At 36.3% G+C, this 19,378-nt stretch overlaps 1 protein-coding gene and 1 long non-coding RNA gene across 2 annotated transcripts; both read left to right on the top strand.

Moving 5' to 3' along the window:
* Nucleotides 1-1,072: 1,072 nt before the first annotated feature.
* Nucleotides 1,073-6,243, top strand: LOC106343826. The gene is made up of 3 exons (XR_001270022.1): nucleotides 1,073-2,556; nucleotides 5,790-5,871; nucleotides 5,958-6,243. It is a non-coding gene; the product is annotated as an uncharacterized LOC106343826 (long non-coding RNA).
* A 3,122-nt stretch (nucleotides 6,244-9,365) lies between these two features.
* LOC106344877 (glutathione S-transferase T3-like) lies at nucleotides 9,366-9,851 on the top strand. Its single transcript, XM_013784175.1, has one exon. It carries the CDS (start codon nucleotides 9,366-9,368, stop codon nucleotides 9,849-9,851), a length of 486 nt encoding a protein of 161 aa, XP_013639629.1.
* Nucleotides 9,852-19,378: the final 9,527 nt, after the last annotated feature.

Here is a 19,378-nt window from a genome sequence, read left to right as displayed (position 1 = left end):
GAAATCTCAACGTCGATCATTTACGTCGGCCATGCCTTAGAGCATCTCCACTGTATTCCTCTATTTTTTTTTCTCTAAAATAGAGAAATTTCATAATAGAGATGAATTTGTTTGCGATGTATTTTTCTATTTTCTCTCCTAAAAAAGAATATTCTTGATATATTCTTTTATAAATTTACAAATAATACTTTTTATTTGTGAAAGTTGAAAACAAACCCAATTTATTTTAGTATTTTTTAAAATTATGATATTATTTACACTAAATATTTCTTTACAAACTATTATGTAAATAAAGAATATAATTATATTTATATAAATAATATATTTCACTAAAAAAGCATTTTTCGGTTATAATTGTTTAATTAAAAAATTAAAGGATCATTTTGTAAAAACAAATAGAGGAGGTGACATGACAAAAAATATAGTTTCTCATTGGACGATTATTTTCGCCTACGTGAACACTCTATCTAAGGCTTATATCCTCCTTTTATTACTTGTTTGATTCACAACGTTCCAGTTTTTGCCATATTCTTAATTACGATCTATCCACCGTCACGTGTCAATTTATTTGATCAAATATATGTCGATTATACTTCCAATCAGTCATATTACGACATTAAGATGCATGAACAATGTTGAGGGTGGATTTACATCCTCCCTCAAGGTCCATTAGACAATAAATTAGGTTCATTTTACTATGAATTCCTAGCTTCTTCTTTGTATAAATAGAGATACACCTCTCTTTATCAAGAAGATCCTCTCTTTTCTACTTAGATCTAGAACACTTCTTATAAAGAGTTTATGGATTCTTAGATTTACTTTACACTTGTAATACAATCTTTGATCAATAAACTATTTTTGATGTTCATTTTTCATTTGATTTCAATGTTGATTTCTCTTAAGCCTCAGGAATCTAAGAAATCTAATTTCTCAAAAACAAACACGTTGTTTTTGGTTCAAACAGTTGGCGCTAGAAGGAGGGGGCTAAGGAGAACTATCTTCGGAGCATATCTGGGAGAATCCTAGATCTAACTTCATCTCAAGTTGGTTTCTAAAAAAAAAAAAGAAAAAAGAAAAAAGAAAGGGCTTTCTCACCCACCAAAGAGCCCAAGATTCTCTTCAGCTTGCCGTCTAATCCCTTGGCTCATGAAGATTTGGTGGCGCGGCTTCAGTCTTGGTCCGCCGGTGAGGTTTGTCAAAATCAAGCCAGAGCCAGGGAAGGTCATCGATCTCGTGGCCACAGGAAGAAGACGACGACAGAGATCAACGACGTCGAAGCCGCTACTTTCTGATACAGAACGTTGAGAAGGACGATCAGAAACGCTCGGACGCCATTGACGGACAGGTCAAAAGCTCTGAGGTTCCTCACGAGCTTCTCAACATGTTGAAGGAGATGAAGAGAGGCCTCGATTCATTTCCAGAGCAAAGAACATAAGAGTGACGCCGTGGAAGTTCTCGATTTCGGATCTGCACACGTCTTGTTCGACGAATTAATTCAGAGAGTTCCTAATTGCATTGTTTCTCCTCCTTCCTCCAGTGTCACCACCGCGATGGCGCCTGGGCAGGTTGTTTCTCCGGCGAGTTTGTTTCATTCCAATAAGGCTTCTATCAAGTCTAAGGAAATGTTGCACGCTATGATACGTTTGCGATCAAGGTCAAGTCTTCGCTCGGTTTCTCAGTTCCTCGCAAACCTCTGGTTAAGGATTCAACACTTGAGGATAAGAAAGATGAAGCCTAGCTTGATTGAAGTATCTGCCGCGATGGGGAGTGGATGAGTCTCAACGACCAGAGCAACACTGTTCTATTAACGACGTTTAAACAAACCGCTGTCAAGTCGGATCCAGATGATGTCGAGATGCTTCGTTCCTCTACTTCAAGCCTTTATACAGCTGGTGTTACTAAATCATGTCAATGGAGCCATTCTGGTCACAAGCACCACACCGAGAACTTCAAGCTTACCGTCCATTGCGAGATGAACCGGTTCTCTATTTTCTCTGCTCTGTTACGTGATGCTGGTATCCTTGTCTTGTTGAAAAACAAGGAGGAGATTGTTTGGGAAAGCCTGCTGATACTTGCTTCTGAACCGAAAGCTGGAAGCTTTTAAGATGCTTAGAGCTGCTAGTGAGAGCTCTAGGTCTAGTTATTATAGCCTTCACATGGAGGGTTCAGGGAAGCTAGAGCTGAGGTGGGAGAGTAACATCACGATCTGTCTAGTTATTATAGCCTTACGACGAGACCACTATAGCAAGCTCTGTCTTTTCCTTGCGACAATATCGCCAACACCAGCTCTGTCTCTTCCTTACGACAAGATCGTTGTGTTCCAAGAAGCCCAAGTGCAACTCTGATCTTTGCTTTTACAGTACGATATTCAAATCAAGAAGCGGCTGCCACCATCATGTCCTCATGCTTCGAAGGACAGCCCTCAGCTACGAGCTTGCCGGAACCGGTACAAGGGGAGCAAGCCAAAACGTTTCTCAACGTCATCACAGCCTGACGAACATACAAGCCATCGGCACACACGATCTCAACACGAGACTTTGGGTCGGCAATAGTTCGGTAAACTTGTATTTTAGGCACGAGTTTAAATTGAACTTGCTTGTTATTAGACACGATTTTGCAGTCGGCTCACTTATTGTTAGACACGAGTTTACAAAAACTCGCCTTTGGCTAGGCATGAGTTTACAAAAACTCTCCTTCTACTAGGCACAAATTCTCAGTAAACTCGCCTTTGTCTCAGCGTGAGTCCAGTAAACTCGTCTTTCGCTAAGCACGAGTTTAAAGCAAACTCGTCTTTTACTAGGCACAAGTTCAAGTCGTTATAGGCATGAATGTGTCTAGTTGATTGTCTAATAAAACTCTATTCGTAAAATTCATAGAGATCGACTTCATCTCTATCTACGAACGTGGGGGGCTTACTGTTGGGGTAGATTTACATCCTCTCTCAAGGCCCATTAGACAATAAATTAGACATATTTTACTATGAAGCCCTAGCTTCTTCCTTGTATAAATAGAGATACACCTCTCTTTATCAAGAGAATCATCTCTTTTCCACTTAGATCTAGAACACTTCTTATAAAGAGTATGGATTCTTATATTTACTTTACACTTGTAATACAATCTTTGATCAATAAACTTTTCTTGATATTCATTTTCCATTTGATTTCGATGTTGATTTCTCGTAAGTCTCAAGAATCTAAGAAATCTAATTTTTAAATTCTTCATTGTATGAATCCAACAAACATGCTTTTTGGTTCAAACAAACAAGAATACAATCCCAATTCACTATCTTGTCTTACACAGAGACATACTGAAATTCTTACATAGACTCTACTACATGCTCATTTTCAAGGTTTAGGAAACCATTTGAACCAGGAACTGAAATCGTAAATCTTCAATATAATCACTATGTGGTAACATCTGCCAAAATCAGAATATCGAAGTATCGAACTTAAAACGGATCTGATTATGCTGAAAAATTATTCTTTCCTCAGTTACGTTTGAATAATCATTTGGGATAAGACTTATTTTCTTAAAACATCAAATTTTACATGCAATATGTTGAACGCATGCATGCATCACATATGCATCAAAAGATGTGCAAAACCTTGTATATGAGTTTTAGTGGATGCTAGAAAAATATACATTGAATCACTGTCAAAGTCAAGTACATATGAACATATGATTGTGAAGTATACACCTTTTTGCTTTCAAAGATTTTAATTTATCTAGTAAAATGCAAAATAAATACAACATGACACCATTTATGTAATATCTCAAAACGGAGCCTCAAAAATTATTACAAAACTTAGGTTCACCTCCTAGATGAACTTTTAAATTCACATCTCATTCTAGAACCAATCAAAGTGTCACGTTGATAATTAATTAAAAAATATTAAATTTATTTAAAAATAACTAAAAAAAAGAATAACGCCAATTTTAACGATGATGACGCCGCTACCTAAACCGTAAACCATAAATCTTAAATTCTAAACCCTAAACTTTAAATCCTAAACCCAAACCCTAAAACCTAGACCCTAAACCCAAACTGTATACCCTAATCCCAAACTGTATACCCTAAACTCAAACCATAAACCCTAAACCCAAACCATATACCCTAAACCTAAATCCTAGACCCTAAACCCAAACCTTATAGCGTATATGTTTAGGGTTTGGGTTTAGGGTTTAGGGTATACGGTTTGGGTTTCAGATTTAGGATTTGGTTTAGGGTATAGAGTTTGGATTTAAGGTTTACGGTTTGGGTTTAGGGTCTAGGATTTGGGTTTAGAGTACACAATTTGAGTTTAGGGTCTACAATTTGGGTTTAGGGTATAGGGTTTGAGTTTAAAATTTACGGTTTAGGGTTAAGAATTTAAGATATGGGGTTTTCGGTTTAGCCGGCGGCGTCAGCGTTGTTAAAATTAATTATTATTGTATTAGTTATTTTTAAATAAATTTAATATTTTTTAATTAATTATCGGCATGACACTTTGATTGGTATTAGAAGAATAGGTGAATTTAAAAATTTACCCTAAGGGATGAATTTAAAGGTTCATCCTAAGGATGAACCTAAGTTTTGTTTTAAAAATTATTAGGTTTAAAAGGAAATCCGTTAGGATTTACCTCTATTTTCTTATAAATAGAGGTTTCCTCTCTCCTTTTCTACAAAACAAAACCACAGCCAAACTGTGGAGAGATTTCGAAAACCATAACCTTAGCCATCAAAATAATTCTCCTCTATCTCGCCTCTTCTCACTACAAAAAAATAGCTCTATTGCAACATAAAAATTGCAACGTCTATTTTCGTTATGATTATTGCAATAGTTTTTTGCAATAATGAATATTCTTTACAGTTTCATTACAAATTTATTGCAAAATAACAACTATAACGGATGTTGCATGTTTTCTTTACTAAATTTCAACTTTTTACAACATAAATAAATATCTTGTGAATTTTGCAAAAAGCATTCAACACTTTTGAATCATTGCTAATTTGCAAAAAAAAAAAAAAAAAGTGGCAAAAATGTGAAAGTGATTATACTTTTATTATATAATTTTATAGAAAAAAATAAATGTTTTTTGTATATTAATTGCAAGAAATATATAATATATATTTATATTTTATATTTAAATATGTACACTATATTTTTAAAGTTTCAGGTTGTTAAGATTTGTTAACAGTTTTATGTTAAGAATTTTATTTTGTTTTGGTCTAATATGGTATGGCTTACTTACTCCTATTCGGAAAAGGAAATTAGACAAAATAATTATTTAAATATTTTTTCAAAACTAATTATAAAATAACTATGCTATAAACGTAACTTTTATCTCTTCTTTTTTTTTCCCTTTAATTCAGATAAAGATAGGTCCAAGGTCTTTATCAAAAAAAAAAAATTTAATAATTTCAAGAAAAATAAAACTACACACATACCTTCTTCCAAATCATTAACGGAAAAAGACTTCTCATCTCTTTAATTATCGACATACCCCAGAATCTCTTTCTCCACTTTTTGTCGTGAAACAGAGCATATTACAGCAGGTTTCATATCACAGTAAGCTGACTCCATCTTTCTTCCTTTGATATTTCTTCTGTAGGTAATGTACTAATGTTACAATTTCCAGAAACGAAAAGAGATATAAATAAAAAAGAGAATTATTGACCTCTGTTTTTTCATGACGATCCCTCTTATCTATGTTTCTCTCTACATTTATTAGCTTTATAGTTTAAGTCTTATAAGGATTGAGTTTTAAATTATTTGTTTAATCTCTGTTTTGATCCATTAAAAAAACAGATAATTGTGTTGCTGTTTCTTCCTTGATTGAACGGCTCGGAACACTTACGTACTTGTTGTCATACGATTCTGTTCACACTCGGTAAGTTTTGTTACATGCGCTCATGATACATGTTCTTTATGCATTGAATTAATGATTTATTCAAGGTCTAGATTGGTTGATCGCAGATTTTTCAAAAATTTAAATGTCTTAGAGTAATGATAATCATGCTATGAGGCAGTGGATGTACGCAAGAATTTATCCTAATATCAATCAAGTCTCTAATGCATTTATAGAAGGATTGAAATATTTCTTGGTTGCTGCTAAAAACCATGTTTTATTTACTCAAAAGCAGAAAATATTTTACCCGTGTAGTAAGTGTGAGAATAGAAAATTTCTTGATGAGCAAACAGTCGTCGGCCATTTATATAACAGTTAGCCCATTTTTAGTAAAGTTTTACACTCTTTCGGATTTTCTACCCAATTCACTCGAATAATAATGTACATATTTGTATGGTAATATACTGATTCACCATTTTCTCGCTTTTATACTGATGCTATGTTTTTCCTCTTTAGCTTAAGTTGTTTAGATTAGTCCATCGAGTCTTTCTTTTGTTTCTATAAACCCACATTTTTATTCTCCTTTTAGACCAAGCCTTTTTTGTGTTGAAAGTTCTCTCTTGCTTAGAAAGATGACCCTAGAAAAGAGCGTAATAATGGCCCATGACATTACAGTGTCATACAAAAATTTGGAGTAGTTGTCTGTACAACAGTAAATATGGTGCAAATTGATTTGCTTGCCGTAAATTCATCTATTTTTGAGTTCGCGGGCTTGAGACCAAGTACATATATGAACTGAGAGGATTAAACCGAAGTTGTTAAATAAGATTGATGGACAGAGTCGGGAGATTCGTAGAGTTGATATCAAAGGTTTCAATGCCAATTACAAATGCAAGATATTGGAACCACTTTACTTATGCGTACTGGTCAGTAAAACTTAATGAAAATTAGCCTCAAAAATATTGCAATACCGGCGACTTTAAATTTGCTTTGTCTGAAACTGGCTCTACAAATCTGGTTCTGTATAGTTTGGCTATCTAAAGAATGAAAACAAGAATTTGTCCATCAACATAAACCAATATATTATAAAATTGAGATGCTTTCAAACTCTAACTTTGCATCTAAACCTAATACTTCATGAGCTTTTAGTCCATAATCAACTATAGCCTTAGATTTCACACTTGGTAGAAATGTTTAATAGCTCAACACTTGTTTATAAACTTCTGCTAACTAATGATACTTTCATCTTAAAGCCATTGAATAAGTAATGCATAATTTAGTTTTCTATTGAAGCGACTAAAACTGAAGTTTTTAACAATGTATTCTTTTAAAATAAAAACTAGACATTGATCCGCACATCCGTGCGGGTAATTTTTTATTTTATAAATATATATTTTTCATATTATATTTTGTATATAATCATTTTTGATAATATAATATTGTGATTTTCAAAATAAATAAATAGATAATATATAGTTGTAGATATAAAGTTTAATATATGTTAACAATTTCATTTTTTTATATAAAAATGTTACATAATTTATTAATTTTAATTTTTATAAACTGTGAATGATATTCTAATTCCTATAAAAGGTGAATGATATTTTTATTACTTAAATGAAAATATTATTTTATTTATGTTAATTTACCAATTCAATAGAATTTTCGTATTAATTCATTTATTACTTCTATTAAATACAATATGGACTATAATTATAAAATTTATAAAAAATATCACATAATTTATTTTATTTTGTTTTTTTATAAAAATTTATTTAAAATTAGTCTATAGTAATATTATATTAAAAATTATGAAATTAATCATTCATTAATTAAAAAATATTTAAATATTTATAAGATTTGGTTAGATTATTTCTCAACAGATTTTATTATAACTAAAAATAAAATTTAAATTTACAGTTAAAATTAATTTATTATTAATATTCTTATATTTATTTAGATTCTTTAGAAATGTTAATGCAAAAATCAAATAGATATATGAATCTAGTATGACTATTTTATAGTACATAAAAATGGTACTTATCTTTTAATAGAGAAAATAAGAAACCAAAAAAGATTCTAAATGTGTGATAAAAAAAGGGGCCTTAGAGCATCCGCATCAGCGGTTTTAAAGAGGTTCATGGGCTCGGTTTCATAGGCCCGGAAATTAGAAAGAAAAGATTAAATGGGTTTAAATCGGTGATCCGGCTCTTGCGAGTGAACCTGTATGATACGGGTTCAAGCCACGCGTCGAACAGGCAGTGGCCACGCGTTATCGCGTCGAATACGAGAAAAATAGGGTTTCGCGTGAGAGGATTCATTTTCTCTTCTATTTTCGAAAGCTAGGGTTTCTTTCTCTCGGAGGTGATTTCTCGTGCGACGCGACAGCCGGAGATTTTCTCGATCTAATCGACGTCGGACTCTCTCTTTGAAATCGTCATGCGGGTTCCATTTAGGGTTCGTTTATCGGGGATTTGAAATCGATTTGGGGGTTTCTAGTTAGGTTCGAAATCGAGTTTCTGGTTTCGATTTACCGTTGATTGTGTTCTAATCTTTGCTTTTTCTGGTACAGATGGATCCCGCAGAAGAGAGAAGAGAAACAAAGAGGCAAAAGGAGTTCATCAATATGCAAGGATACGTGGCTGATTCAGAATACGGGATTCCGACGAGGTGTCCCTGTGGTGGGAGAATCATTGACGAGGTTCGGGGGAAGGACGACTACGACACTCTTCCTGGGAAGCGATTCTTCACCTGAAAAAACTACGAGGTAAGCGCTTCTTCTCAATTAAATTCTTTCCATTTATTTTTGTTTTCAAACGAGATTCTCATTTGTGTTTTTGTTGTTAACAAGGCTGATGGGTTTCATTATCGTCAGCCTTGTGTGATTGGTGCCCAGGAGCATATCGAACGCCTCACTAAGCGTGTGGAGGAGGTTGAGCTGGTGATTAAGTGGGTGCCAGAGGTCAATAATCAGATTGAGAGACTGGAGGTAAAGTGACTTCCAAATTTTTTTTTTTTAATTTGTAATATTTTCCTTCATTTTTTATTAACTGACTAACACAGTGTGATTGTTGTTTCCATGTCCAGGCAGAGGTTAAAGCCCTCAATCGGGAGGTTGATAACCTCACTGGGCAGGTTTATAACCTCTCTGTGCAGGTCGCGGACTGGGAGAAGCTTTGCTTCGACTGAAACACAAAAGGTAACACTGTAGCTTAATGAGTTCGAGTGCTAGGTAGAGTTGAACTTGAACTGAACTAGGTAGTTGCGTAATGAATGTTAATGAATGGTTGAGTTTCAAATCCGTGTAGTTGTGTTTTGGTTGGTTGCGTAATGAATGGTTGAGTTTTAAAAACTGATTTGATGTTTATTGAATGCTCTCTGTGTAGTAGTTGTTGTCTGATTAACTTTAATCAATGTTTGGTAGTTAGAGTATGTTTAATTTTTTGTCCTTTCAAAGCCAAAACTAGTTTAAAATCATAGGCAATCCACATCTGAAAACACAAACCAAATTTTAAACCCATTTATCGAAAATCAAAATGGATCCTTTTTCCCTTAACTCTCCCGGGTTGGTTAACCTACTAGCTTCCCAGAGCAGTCAAACAATAGACTTAGGGTGTTCTGAGGTTCCTAAACCTGCGTCAAAGCGAAAGTGGACAACCAAAGAAGACGTTGTGCTGATCAGTGCTTGGTTGAACACCAGCAAGGATCCAATCGTGAGTAATGAGCAGAAGGCAGCTAAGTTTTGGAAGCGAATAGAGGAGTATGTCAATGCTAGCCCTCTGCTCATTGGCTCCGTTCCTAGGGAGTGGAGTCAATGTAAACAGAGGTGGGGAAGGGTGAATGAGCAGGTGTGCAAGTTTGTGGGAAGCCATGAAGCCGCTTTGAAGGAGCAACCGAGTGGCCAAAATGAGAATGATGTCATGAAGGCTGCCCATGACATCTTCTTTAATGACTATCATGTATCAGTAATATGCTTCCCATTCGCAATCAAATTCGGGATCAACAGATACATGATCGTTTGAAAGCTGATTTAGCTGAAAATATATGGCAAAAGTTTGGTAATCTAGATGAATAATATTTGTATGTTCATGAATTCTCATTGTGTTGAATAAAAACTTTTAAAAAATATTAAAAATATTTTTTTTAATTCTTAAGAACCCCATCTTCAGGTTCACCAATGGAAGAGTAAAATAAATACAGGTTCATCACTATTTATGGCCCCACCAAAAATATATTTAAAAATTCCTATGAACCCTAAGAGGAGGTTTATTAATGGGGATGCTATTACTATTTTTAGGGAGAGGATCTTCACGCCTAAGTTCCACGTTGAGATATGATTGTGGTTTTCTGTTGTATTCCACCTCAATTCTCACATTCTCAAAACCATCTCATGTTTATGGATATTGTTTTCTTTGCTATAAATATAAATAACAAGTACTTTCTTGACACCAAGATAGTTTTCTTCCAAGAAATTGATAGATAACGATCAAGATAAATATATTCTCAGTTTAGCAAACAACCTTAAGAGCATCTTCCAAATAACATCATTTTTAATTGAAAGGATCTCTCTCTAATCCTCTCTCTCTCTAAAACCTCTCGAAACCTAAATCGTCTTTTTCATCTTCTCCGGCGTGCGCGGCACGGAGCCGACTTCCTCCCTTCTCTCTCTCTTTTTCTTTTTCTTTGCCTCTTCCTCTTCCTCTGTTTCCCTTCCCGGTAGATCAACTTTCTAGAAAGTTCATTCAGTTTTTGTGTTCAGATCCGGGCCCTGGTGATGGCTCTTCTTTTCGGTTGGCTTTCTCCAGAGACGCGACGAGGCTATGGGAACTAGGAAGCGGCTGGGGTGGATTTTAGGATGGCGGGAAGTAGATCGGCGTTTTTCAGATCTGTTTGGTCCGATCTACTTCCAGCTGGAGGTGGCAGCACGTGTAGCTGAATCTGACTCACCCAGTTCAGATTTTCTTGTTTGGGTCTGTCTCGGTGTGGTGTTTGGTTCTTATCCTCCGCCTTGGTGTCTCGGCGAGAATTCCCTCTCCTCTGCCCTCAAGTTGTCCTTTTGTGGTTGTCTCCATCAAGGCGTGTGTAGATTTATCCCCATTTGGTGGTGTCAGATAGTGGTGTCTGATGGCGCGTGTGGCTTCTTGGTCCTGGGGTCGTGTGGAGGTGTCTGGTACTTTGGCGTCCTCTTTTCCGGGAATCTGTTACAATCATTGCCAGGTTAAGTTCATGGTCTTGTTAGGAAGGGAACTCGGGCCAGAGTTTGCTCTCTCTTGGTTTTGGGGTCTTTGGGTTCGTTCTTCATTGGCTTCTCGTCATCGTTCTGTCACCGGTGGGTGAGTTTAGAGTCTGAAGAATCATCACTTGTTCTAAGTGGTGGAATGTGTGGAGATTTTGACAGGTTTCGGGAGCCATCAATTGCTCTGTCCTCTCTCCATGGCGGCAAATTTTGGACATCTCCATCCCAGTAATGAAGATGTTTCAATTGGCTATATTCGGTAGGAGCTGTCTTTTTCTTTAGTTGCAGGTACCCTTTCCCCTCACAGAAAGGCGGCTTCACGTCAATCCGAGTTTTTCCTTGAGTGAACGCATCTTGGTGTTAGGTTCGTAGTCGTCCTCAGGTATGGATTTCTTGGATCTCTATTCACTCTCTCGAGCTTAAGAGTTAGGACACATTCAGCACTGTATGAGAAATGGGATGCATAGCTCCTTACCCAGATTAACCGATCTAGTAGTGAGGAACAAGTCTGATCCGGGGATGTTGAAAACCATTCCGACTTTGTCGTCTTTCCGAAGCTTAGCTATAGGATTGTGTTGTACTGACTTTGTTTCGATTTACAGTAATGTGTTTGTGATGCCTCTTTGGGAAAGCTGATAAAATGTAAAAAAAACTTCATTTTTTAAATTGGCAAAACTTCAAATTTAAAATTTAGGAGTGTTTCTTTTTTCCAAAATAAAAACTTCAAATTTAACATTAATTTTTTTTTGTATTTTACACTATAGTTTTTCTTAGTGATAAAAGTTAATAAAATCATAAATATTTTATATAATCATAAAAATGAGAACCAATCAGCGTTTGTTCAGGACCGAATCCTAATGGTGCTAAAGTCTTTGACAAACCTTCTGTAGAAACCAGCCAGTCCATGAAAGCTTCTAACTTCGCTCACACTCTTAGAACTTGGCCAATCTCAGATTGCTTTGATCTTTTCTTCATCCACCTTGATTCCTTGAGCTGTAACAACAAAGCCTAAAACACAAGGTGATTTGCTCTAAAAGTACACTTTTTAAAATTAGCAAAAAGAGTTTCCTTTCTAAGCACTTCAAGAACAGATTTCAGATGCTTAACATGCTCATTCAAACTCTTGTTGTAGATCAGGATATCATCAAAATAAACTACCACAAAGTGACCTATGAAAGCTCTAAAAACATGATTCATCAATCTTATAAAAGTTCTAGGTGCGTTTGTAAGTCCAAATGGCATAACAAGCCACTCATACAAGCCATGTTTTGTTTTAAAAGCAGTTTTCCACTCATCACCTTCTTTCATCCTATTCTGATGATATCCACTTTTCAAATCTATCTTAGAGAATATGCAAGAAGCATGCAACTCATCAAGCATATCATCAAGTCTAGGAATATGATGCATGTACTTTACAGTGATATTGTTGATGGCTCTGTAATCTACACACATGCGCTAGCTTCCATATTTATTTGGCACCAAAAGTACTGGAACAACACATGGACTCATGCTTTCTCTGATATGGCCTTTCTCCATGGACTCATCAACCTGCCTCTGTAGTTCCTTAGTCTCTTCAGGGTTGGTTCTGTAAGCTGGTCGGTTGGAAAGAGAAGCTCCGGGAAAAAAATCTATTTGATGTTCAATCCCTCTGACTGGTGGTAGACCATCAGGGCTCTCTTCTGGAAATACATCACTAAACTCCTGCAAAGGAAACTTAAACTCACTCGGTAGCACCGGTTCATGGTCGGAAGAAGTCATTAGTGCACCTTTAAAGACAAACAAAAGCATAGACTGTTGGAGATACATAGCTTTCTTAACCTCACTGTTTTTGGCCATGAGGTGAATCTCCTTGTCTTTCTTTCTATCAGGTAATTTCTCTTTGTCTTTAGCTTCTTGTCTCATGAGCTTGAGTTGAACTTGGTCTTGATGAACCTCATCAGGTGATAAGGGAGTGAGAGCAATCTTCTTCTCCCGATGGGTGAAAGATTGGCGGTTCGTAAACCCATCATGAATAGTTTTCTTATCATACTGCCAAGGCCTTCCAAGGAGGATATGGCTAGAGTCCATAGGCAGAATATCACACACTATCTCATCTTGGTATCTCCCAATGGTTATATGAACCATAACTTGTTCTGTGACCTTTAACTCACCATCTTCATTCAGCCACTGAAGCAAATAAGGTCGAGGATGTTTTCCAGTTTTCAGACCAAGCTTTGCCACAAGAGATTCACTAGCCACATTAGTAAATCTTACACCATCTATAATCAGGCTGCAAACCTTATTATAAACATTGCAACGAGTGTTAAAGAGGTTCTCTCTTTGATCATGCTCCTTTGGTTTGGACTGAACTTTCAAGGATCTTCTAGTGACCAGAAGCTCTCCACGCGCTGGATAGTCTACAGCTTCTTCCTCAGTAACATCATCCTTCTCGTCCTCAGAGATCAGTTTGCCATTCTCAAGCAATATCATGACCTTCTTGTTAGTGCACTCGCTAGCATAGTGACCAAAACCATGGCATTTGAAACACTTTACATCTCTGGTTCGTGTGGCTGCTGCCTTCCCTTTGTCATCTCGAGCAGTCGCCTTTTGGTTCTTCTTTTGGTTTCACAAATATCTTGTATTCTTTACCATAAGATGATCTGGTTGTGTTACCATAAGAGCCTCTAGGATTCGGTTTCCTCTCAACTGCTTCTCAATGAGAGTTGCCATGTGTAGAAACTCATAGATATCCTCATACTCCTGCAACTCCAATCTATCTTGAACTTCACGGTTGAGGCCATCTAGAAATCGTGCCATAGTTGCCTTACAGATCCCACTCAACCTTTTACACCGATGTATCGTACTCTCTCGACCAGGTCATCAGGACTTTCTTCTACAGCAGCTTTCATCAATAGGATTTCCATCTCCTAGTAGTAGTCTTTTACACCTCTGGTTCCTTGAGTAAGTCTCATGAGTGTTTGATGAACTTCCCTACTGTAATGACCAGGAACAAAGCGTTTCTTCATAATAGTTTGAGTTCAAACCATGAAGACACTTGTGGCTCTCCTGTTCTCCTCCTGGTTGTAACAATCTGATCCCACCAATGTAGAGCATAACCATTGAACTCAGTAACAGCTAGTCTCACTTTCTTAGACTCTGGAAAATTCTTGCAATCAAACACCAGTTCCATCTTCTTCTCCCACTCCATATACGCATCTGGATCGTTTATACCACTGAAAGATGGTATACTGAGCTTGAGGTTGCCAAGGCTGTCGTCAGTTCTGTCTTCAGCAACTCTGTGTGCCGTGCGCCTAGTTTGAGAAGTTGCCCTTATTGATCTGGCATCATCAGTACTACGGCCAGAAGAGGTATAAAGATCCTCATGTTCTTCAACTACTGCAGGTCGCTTGCCCTTTCTCTTTTTTCTAGCTGCTTTCCTAGCCTGTGAAGAAGTACCCAAAACATTGTCAGTAGCAAAGGAAACTCTTTCAAATTGAAGTTTCTTATCCATTTCTTTCATCAGTGTAGCCATCATGGCCCCCATCTGAATTTTATCAAACATAAAAGTGGGTGTTTCATCTCGTTCATGGCTCCCATCAGACATGGCTTCCTGTTAAGAAATTAAACAAGAAAGATTAGCACATATATGAATAGTCGAAGCCTCACAATCTCTCAAGTGTTTCTCTCTTGTATTTTTCAGTGAGCTTTCTCTGTGAATCCAGTAGCTCAGCAACAAACAAAGATCAAACTTCAAAGAACAAACCCCAATCCCAAAACAGAAGAAAGAGATAGACAGATTGCAAGATTTTTGTTTGCAAGAGGCATTACCACCAGGGCTGGATTTCTCTTCAGCCGGCTGGATTTCTCTTCAGCCAAGTTGGATTTCTCTTCACCTTTTCTTTTGATTTCGTTTTTTATAGTGGTTGGCCCTCTTGCAGATACAACAGATAGAAAGATAAGAGATTTCTGAGAAAATTGCAGAGAAATTGTAGTGAATAGAAAACAGATTCCCAAAATAGAGAAGAGAAGTCGAAAAGTTTAGAATCAAACCCTAGATCAAGAGCCTTCAAATCTGCTCTGTTACCACTTCATGAATCCCTTATGAGGAGATATGATTGTCCCTGATTCTTTTTAAGGAAGATCAGATGGTTTGAGAGAGATATGGGTTGATTTTGATGATGATGGATGGATCGATTGGATGATCTTCAGAGATGATCTATGGAATGATCAAGTATTGTGTAGATGTTTTTAAGATCAAGAGAATGAACTCTACTTGTGATCAAAGACAAGTTTTGCTTGCAGAGAATGAACTCCTAGCAATCAATGTTCAAAGATGAACAAAGGATTCACAGATATGAGCAAGTTTGTTTGATAAAAAGTGAATCAATTTTTTAGAAACACAGCAGAGTTTAAATAGAGAGAATGGAAGAAGAAAACGAAAAGTCCTAAAAGAAGGCGGGAAGTCTAAGTCGCAGAAAATAATAAATTATGTAGAAAAACTAAGTAAAACCAACGACTGAATAGGTGAAGAGTTGGTTTGGCTCCTTGACTTGATTTCCGACTTGGTTTAGGTGTGGTACCGAGAAAACCAAAGCAGAAATCGATTTCCTCAGTCTTCTGGTTTGTGATCTAGTGATTGGGCCTTTAGACAAGCACAATAGATCTTTGTCTTGATTAGTTTTGGCTGAGAAAGTCATGTCTGGTCCATCATCAGTTTGGGTCCGAGTCTGAGTATCACCGAGTCCATTTAGCTCCAAGTCAGCTTCACAGTCACTTGATTGTTGCATCTACTCAGTTCCATCCATAGAGTTGTATCCACGAGTTTCTGCATCCACCAGTTCGGCATCCACAGAGTTGCATCCACAGGGTTGCATCCACAGGGTTGCATCCACAGAGTTGCATCCATTTCAAATTATCTTCTAGCTCGACCATGCTTGCATCAGTCAGGGCTGAAAATAAGTTTAGAGAAGTCAACAGTGTACATGCCTGGTGTTCTTGTGGAAACAAAAAAAGCAGATTCTTATGAACTTTCCATTTGAGAAGGGCGAGCTTCCGGTTCGGTATCTCGGTCTACCACTTATGCAAAAGGCATGAAAACACAAGACTATCTCCCTTACTGGAAAAGATAAGAACTCAGATATGCTCCTGCACTAGTCATTTACTCTCTTATGGAGGTCGATTACAGCTCATAAATGTTGGTTGTAATTGATTTTATTGAAAGGGTGTATGTGTTAACAGTAGTGACTTTTAGTTAGTTAGTTTTTCTAAGAGTTCTAAAGAGAAAAGACGCAACTCTTCATTTGTAATAACACAACTCTATTAAAGAGCTACATTGAAGAGATACAATGAAGAGATGCAAGTGTTCACTCTGTGTTGTTTCATTTTCTATATAATCCCTTGTTATTGTGATGTAAAACAATATGTTCAGATTTCTATTTCTAATAATAAAAGTAAAGCTCTTGTTCCTTAAGAGATTAATCTCTTGTTTCTTTGTTATATTTTAGAAACCTTAGTTTCTTTTACATGGTATCAGAGCCTTATTGATTCAAGGGCCAACTAAAGAGAGAAGCAAGTATTTGTAAAAAGGATTCAAAGAAAAATTAGAAAATGATGGAAGCAACAATACAACAAGTAATTCTCATATTTTATGGAGACAAGTATGATTTCTGGCTCATTAAGATGACAACAATTTTCAAAACTCGAAAATTGTGGACAGTGGTGGAAAATGGAGTTCCAAACCAACCGGCACAAACAGAAGAAAATCCTAGAGTATTGCAACTGAGAAATTAATGGGAGGAAGCATCATCACACGATATGATGGCACTATAAATTCAACAAACTGTTGTGTCTGATAAGATATTCTCTCGTATAGCACCAGCGGTTACTTCAAAGGAAGTGTGGGATGCTTTGAAATCTGAATTCCTAGGAACTCACAAGTACGATTGATCAAACTGCAATCATTGAGAAGGGAGTATGAAAATTTGAAGATGAACGAAGGTGATAACATCACAGTTTTCACTGAAAATTAATTGATTTGGGAAATCAATTAAGAGTTCATGGTGAAGAGAAGTCGGATTATCAGATTGTCCAGAAAATTTTCATATCTCTCCCAGAAAGATTTGACAGCATTGTGGCTGTAATGGAGCAAACTAAAGATTTGACTTCGTTGTCGGTAACAGAGTTAATAGGAACTCTGAAGGCACATGAAAAACATAAGGAAAACCAAAGTGAGAACATGGTGGAAGGCGCTTTTAATGTTCAGCAAAGAAGAAATTTTTTTGGTTATACGCCAGAATATGGAAAAAGGTGATGTGGGTTTTGTAAGAGAAACAACCACACAAAAGCTGACTGTTGGAAGAAACAGAATATGGCTGATCAGCAAAGAGGTTCAAGGAACCATAAAGAATGTTACAACTGTGGAAAATTTGGACATTTCTCAAGAGATTGTCATTCGAAGAAATATGAACAAGCAGAGATGGGTATTGAGGATGAAGAAGATGAAGATCACATGATATTTAGTGCAAGTGAAGAGTCAGAAAAAACCAAAGACGAAGATGTTTGGTTAGTGGATAGTGGCTGCACATGATACTCCTCTAAACAAAGCACTGTCAGAGTTTGGTCTATACTCAGTTCCTAGGATGATTAAACAATGTTACATGTAAGGATTAGAGGATAAGCATTTGCTTTTAATGATTTGTGTCCATAGCTTTGAGATATGAATGGAGTAGTACATGATACTTCTCTAAACAAAGCTAATGAAAAATCACCTTGTGAATATTAAAATGTAGCCGTTTCCAGGAGAATGAAAGAAATGATATATTCTCCAAGTTCATTCATGATTAACCAGAACTGTTTACGGCCAAAATGAACGCAATACAGAACCTAACCTATGAAAAAATGAAATTGTATTATAGTTATTGTCTAGGTATACATCAAAGCCCGGGTAGTTCAAGACATCATGTTCACTACTTGGCCGAGTAAATCCGATAGCTACTAACAATGACTGGTTCAATGCTGAAAGATTGCTAATCATCATGCAGTGTTTTTTTGTTTATACTCTCAAAGGTCGTTTTTATCCACTCTTTTTGAGTCTTGTCGAGTCTTGTTTAGGTAGTCAAGTATGTCAAGTCTATCGAGTCGTCTAGTGTTTAGAGTTATTTCTATTCATGTGTGGGATTGTTGGAACTGTTTTTTGGACAAATGGATATGGCCAATATTCTGGTGGTTTTTCCGAGCAACTTAATTGTCGGAATAACCGGATTGTGGAATCGTTGGATTCCTTGTTATGAGCATTGTAATATAATGTAATCATATGTCAAAAAAAAAGTTCGTTTGAATGAGAAATGAAAGATTAATATGAAATTATTTGTAGAATATTTATATTAGAAATATGAGGTGAAAATCATCTTGTATATAAAATGGAGAAATTAAAACAAAGTTAAAAAACTTTGTAAACATTTTGGTGTATTAAGAAAAGAGATACTTGGGCTGGACTGAATTTTGGATTAAACCACTAAGATTTATTTGTCTTAGCCCAATATCTTTTGCTAATTATTTTACTAAATAATAAAGCATAAGATCTCTTTGTTTCTCATCTTTGACTAACGTCTTTGATCAACAGTGAATTTGATTTTGGATTCAATGCTGTAACATATGGAGAATCAATTCAGCTCATGATAGAATCAAAATAAAAATCTCCATTTAGTGCTTTGTGATGCACATTATTTCATGGGCTATATAAAGCCATGCCTTTCTCATTTGATAGACATGTCGAACACAAACAAAAAAATGATGTCAAACAATTGATTTAGAACTGAATGTTTTTGTCTCTTATTAATGATAAGTGTTCCGTTTATATAGGAGATTACAAGATAAGTAAAAAGGAAAGCATCCAAAACCTAAACCAACTAAGATTAGGAAAAACTACTAATACATAATATGGAAAGATTACAAGGAAAGGAAATCCTAATCATACAAGGAAAAGGAAAACATGTATGTGGCCGCCTCTCTCTCTCCTCAATAGGCCTACTCTCTCTCTCCTCTCTCTCTCCTGCGGATGGGCCGGTTTATGGACCGGGCCGGTTATGGACATCCATCAATTGATTTATAACACTCCCCCTTGGATGCCATAACCATACAGGGATTGTAATACGCTTAATGTTGCCTCATTAAAATCTTATCATGAAAAACCCAGTGAGACAAAAACATGATGAAAGAAAAAGAGTACAACACGTACTACTCCCTCTGATGAGAACCTCAGTGGAGGTCTTTCAGCCTACGCATCCCAATTTGATGCGTGAGCTTCCTGAATGTACAGGTCGGAAGTGCCTTAGT

This window comes from Brassica oleracea, chromosome C5 (genome assembly GCF_000695525.1).
Source record: "Brassica oleracea var. oleracea cultivar TO1000 chromosome C5, BOL, whole genome shotgun sequence".
NCBI lineage: Eukaryota > Viridiplantae > Streptophyta > Magnoliopsida > Brassicales > Brassicaceae > Brassica > Brassica oleracea.
This window is presented reverse-complemented; position numbering and strand designations above follow the sequence as displayed.

What these genes read in the sequence shown, in the direction of transcription:
- LOC106344877 (XM_013784175.1), top strand. Translation starts at nt 9,366, where the DNA reads ATGGATCCTTTTTCCCTTAACTCTCCCGGGTTGGTTAACCTACTAGCT.